At 34.4% G+C, this 4,256-nt stretch overlaps 1 protein-coding gene across 5 annotated transcripts in view; it reads right to left on the bottom strand.

Moving 5' to 3' along the window:
* The window catches only part of LOC107753792 (protein ECT2), a 34,657-nt gene that overhangs the window by 19,223 nt on the left and 11,178 nt on the right, over window positions 1-4,256 (bottom strand). For all 5 annotated transcript variants that reach the window (XM_016570026.1, XM_016570028.1, XM_016570024.1 and 2 more), the window contains 3 exons: window positions 2,991-3,064; window positions 808-938; window positions 458-573 (listed from right to left, as the gene is read on the bottom strand). In XM_016570026.1, coding sequence (XP_016425512.1) covers window positions 458-573; window positions 808-938; window positions 2,991-3,064 — 321 coding nt within the window. The remainder of the gene's footprint in view (window positions 1-457; window positions 574-807; window positions 939-2,990; window positions 3,065-4,256) is intronic.

Here is a 4,256-nt window from a genome sequence, read left to right on the forward strand (position 1 = left end):
AACACACGGCAACAACAATACTACAGCGAGAATCAAAGTTACGCTTTCTTTCTTTGCAGGGACATTTGGGCGGTGTTATGCAAATCTTCCCACATAGTGACGTAGACATGTGGGGGCGTGTTTAAACAAGACGTTTTAGGTAGGCGTGGATGACTCTTAACTTTTATAAAGAATATCTTTTTGTATTTGAGACTTTAGTCTTTGCAACTTTACAGATCTTCTTTATGCACCAACAGCTTGTAACACTTCAAAGAGAAAGGAAAAAATGAAAATCGCATCATATGACCCCTTTAAATAAATTCTGATGCATTTAACTGAATGCATTTTAAAATAACGGACTACAGACAGGAAGCAGTGTAAAATAACAGTGTTTTTTTAAACACTATTATTAAGGACCCACACAAAGCCCAGTGTGTTTCTGTGTGTGTGCTTGTGAGACTTTAAGTCAAGTTCATACCTCCTGCTTCACTACATAGAGTCTTTTGGAGGGAGTAAAGGGCAGTTCTTTAATGGAGTTCTCCTCAACTACCAAGTGAGTGCACCTTTCATCACCCACCGCCTGGAACCGTCCACCTGGACAAAACAAGCAGTACACGCTCCTTTAAAAATCCCCCTCAAGCAGAAGTCAGGGGTCATTTGCTTGAACAGAGAAGGTCTAGCAATAAAATACAGAAGTATATCCTGGGGTCAACATCTCAGACGAATAAGAGTGAAAGGTTTTGGTTAATCGAGAAATATTTCAAAGCATGAAATGTTTCAGACTTCTTTCAGAAAGGACACTGATACATGAGAGTAACAGTTCAATACCATGTTTCTGCGTCCTCTCCTCCATGTTGGTTCTCTCCTCTTCAGAGAAGCCCAGAAAGCTCAGCACGCAATCCTGGAATGGAGGGACTTTAAACTCGGTGCGGAACTCCTCGTTGCCTGCATGGAAATTACTAAAGCAAAATAAAAAGAATTATCAGACACACCACAAGACCAAAATATGCTATACAAAAAAAAAATAAAAAAATCTGAACATAGTTTGGGAAGTTTCTGAAGACAATTCTAACTAAAAAAAAGTTGAGCAGTGTAATTTTTTTTTGTCACAATTCTATTGGTGCAACTTGACATGCGGCACAGACGCAACACAACTAACCTTTAAAGTAAAATTCATTTTACTTCTACAATAACATACTATTTAGCATCAGATCATTTTTTACAAATTTAAACGTAAAAAGCAGCCATTTTGTTAAATCTAAAGACAGCTTCATGTTTACAGATGCATTTATACTTTATATAGCGTAATATTATTATTAATTAATTAGCCAATTTTATTATTAGTTAATATTTGCATTCATAATATTAAGATGTGCTGTTTGCAAATTAAATTATTGGATAAATTAAATCATTACTGTATTTAAGTAACAGCAAATTATTGAAAATACTAATTTTGTATAACAATTATTTTCTCTAATGATGTTCGATGCACAAACATAACTTTAATGGCTCTAAAAAATGAATTTTGTAAAACTTATGGTGGACCCCCAAGAAAAATGGTTCCCAAACTTTTTGACTCCAACACCCGCCTTTGCCCAAGACAATATTGACAATATTAGTGCTGCTAATATGTACCTTTAGTACATTTTTTGTAATAAAAATAAACTAAAAAAGGATGTCTGTTAAGATCATGTTAATACAACTAAATTTCAATTTAAATCATTTTAAGACTTATTGAGGCCCCTATGGAAGTCAGATCCCATTTTAAAAGCCCTGGCAAAAAACCATAACCAAATAGATAGCTGGCTTTTTCAGGGTTTCTGCAAGTTTTATGAAGGCAAATTTAAGATTTTAAGAACTTTGTAAGAGCAAGTAAAGAAAATTTAAGAAATAAATTGAAGGGAACATTATACGTCATTATGTTCTCTAAATGTAAATGTCACCGTGAACTGTATATTAACAACATAAGTTTGAAAATACAACTTCCAGCTGATCTCCATTACTTTTTAATACATGCTTTAGGCTTGAATACCTCTGTTACCAACCACTAGAATTAGAAAATATCTTGCTGTACTTACTGATCACATAAAAAAAAAAAAGATTCTTAAATCAAGATCAATTTAAGTCTTCTTTTCTGTCAAAATGCGAGTTTGATGAAAAAGATCAAACATTTATTTGAGAAAAACAACTTAATTAAAAGGGAAAATACGTTTACACATTCCATTTACAGATATATGCTCATCAAAAACTCAATTTTGTTCAGTTTCTCAGAAAACAAGACTTCATATCTTCATTTTGCTTCTCAAGTAAATGTATCTTGATTTAAAGACATTTAGATATTTGTATTGGAAAACAAGACAAATACTGATGAAGACATTATTAGTTTTTTATTATTTAAATTTTTTAGCAATTCAAGACTTTCTGCTCTGATTTAAGACCTTTTAAAGGCCTTCATTTGTGAACAGGTGAATTAAGACTTTTTAAGACCTGCAGAAACTCTGTTGTTGGTCAACAATAACCAGTAGCCTGTGCAACGAAGGTAACATCGTTCAAAAGGGAGCCATTTCAGAGGAAGAGCAAATTGCATTTTGCCGAAAGATTACACATTTTTCCCCCTACGGAATAGCGTGCACTGATGCACCATGGACAATAACACCAGAAACAAGGAGAGTACAAGGTCAATTTTGATTTCGAATTGACTTTAAGTCTGTCTCCATTAAGTCTGGTGAGCGCAGAGGGGATGAGAATGAAAGAAAAATACCTTCAGTCAACATCCAGCCAACGGTGGCAGGTCATTAATGTGAAAGGTCAGGTTCAGTGTTCAATACATGTGTGGAAAATGTCAGAACCCGAGTGCAGCGGAAACCGTTTTTAATATGGAAGCGGGGAGGCGTGCGCACCAGCGGCTGGACATTACAGCCTCATCATTCACACTTTTTACTCCTCTACACTCACACAGTGAGGGGGATGGATGCAAGGGGTAGCTTTATGCCTCACACACACAATCTTACATGTCATCTCTGTGCTCCCATGCCTTGTGTATCCACTCAGGGGTGAGGATGGGTGTGCCCATGCAGACTGCCAGCTAAAAAGAAAAAGAGAGAAAAAGCAGTGAATAGCATCTGGAGGGAAGAGATCCTCTCACCAAAACCTGGTACATGCATTATGCATGAGACTAATGAAGGATTCAGCCCAATTCAGCACGCTGTGAGGAGAGATGCATGAGAACTGTTTTAATCAAACCCTCTCTAAATAACACCAACACGTCAGCTGCAGACAGTAGACCCTGTTACGGAGAGCACACCTGGGGTTGGAGGAACCACCAGGAAATAGCCATCACTGACTAAAAGACAAAAGACTCTTAATCTAGACTGATTTTTAAGAATTAATATATTATTAATGAGAAAATAAAGGTCAATCATTTAACAGTTTTGGTGACTGACTTTCTTCAAACACAAAAGACTACAAAGGTTTCTGGGATTCGAAAGTGAGATGGAATTTAACCAAACTCTACTCTTCATTGCATGCCAATATTACAGAAAAAAAAATTGAAAAAATTGAGAAAATGTCTATAGACTATGTATTAAGAATTTTTCTATTTCATTAATATATTTGAAAATGTAATGTATTCCTGTGAATTTTCAGTATCAGTACTCTAGTCTTCAGTGTCACATGATCCTTCAGAAATCTGTTTAATATGCTGATTTACTACTCAAGAAACATTTCTTATTATCTACGCTGAAAACAGTGGTGCTGCTTAATATTTTTAAGCCATGAATAGGGATATGCCGGTATCAAATTTTCATGTTGCGATTAATTGCTAATGCTTTTATCACGGTATTCGGTATTATCACGATATTGAAATTTAGTTTTTTTTTTAAAGTGCCGTCATAATACAGTATAACAGGTTTAATAACTTTTTTCTTATAACAAAAATAACTGAACATTTAAATGCAATAAAGCAATACAGAAAAATGTATAAAGTCAAAAGTTTTACACAGATTAAAGTGCAAAAGAACTATAAAGACCAATAGGTATCACTTTACAATAAGACCTCATTAGTTAACCTTAGTTAATGCATTAACATTCACAATGAGCAATAGCAACATTTGCTACAGAAGTTATTAATCCTTGTTTAAAAAATACAAGTCTTAGTTCATGTTAGCTCATTAAATAACACAGTTGCAACTTTAGATTTTAACAACCTGTTATTAAATATTGGAATACCAAAGATTAATGAATGTTCAGAAGAATTTTTAATTGGCAGTTTATGTTAA

Source organism: Sinocyclocheilus rhinocerous, unplaced genomic scaffold, assembly GCF_001515625.1.
Source record: "Sinocyclocheilus rhinocerous isolate Xijiao unplaced genomic scaffold, SAMN03320098_v1.1 scaffold711, whole genome shotgun sequence".
Lineage (NCBI taxonomy): Eukaryota > Metazoa > Chordata > Actinopteri > Cypriniformes > Cyprinidae > Sinocyclocheilus > Sinocyclocheilus rhinocerous.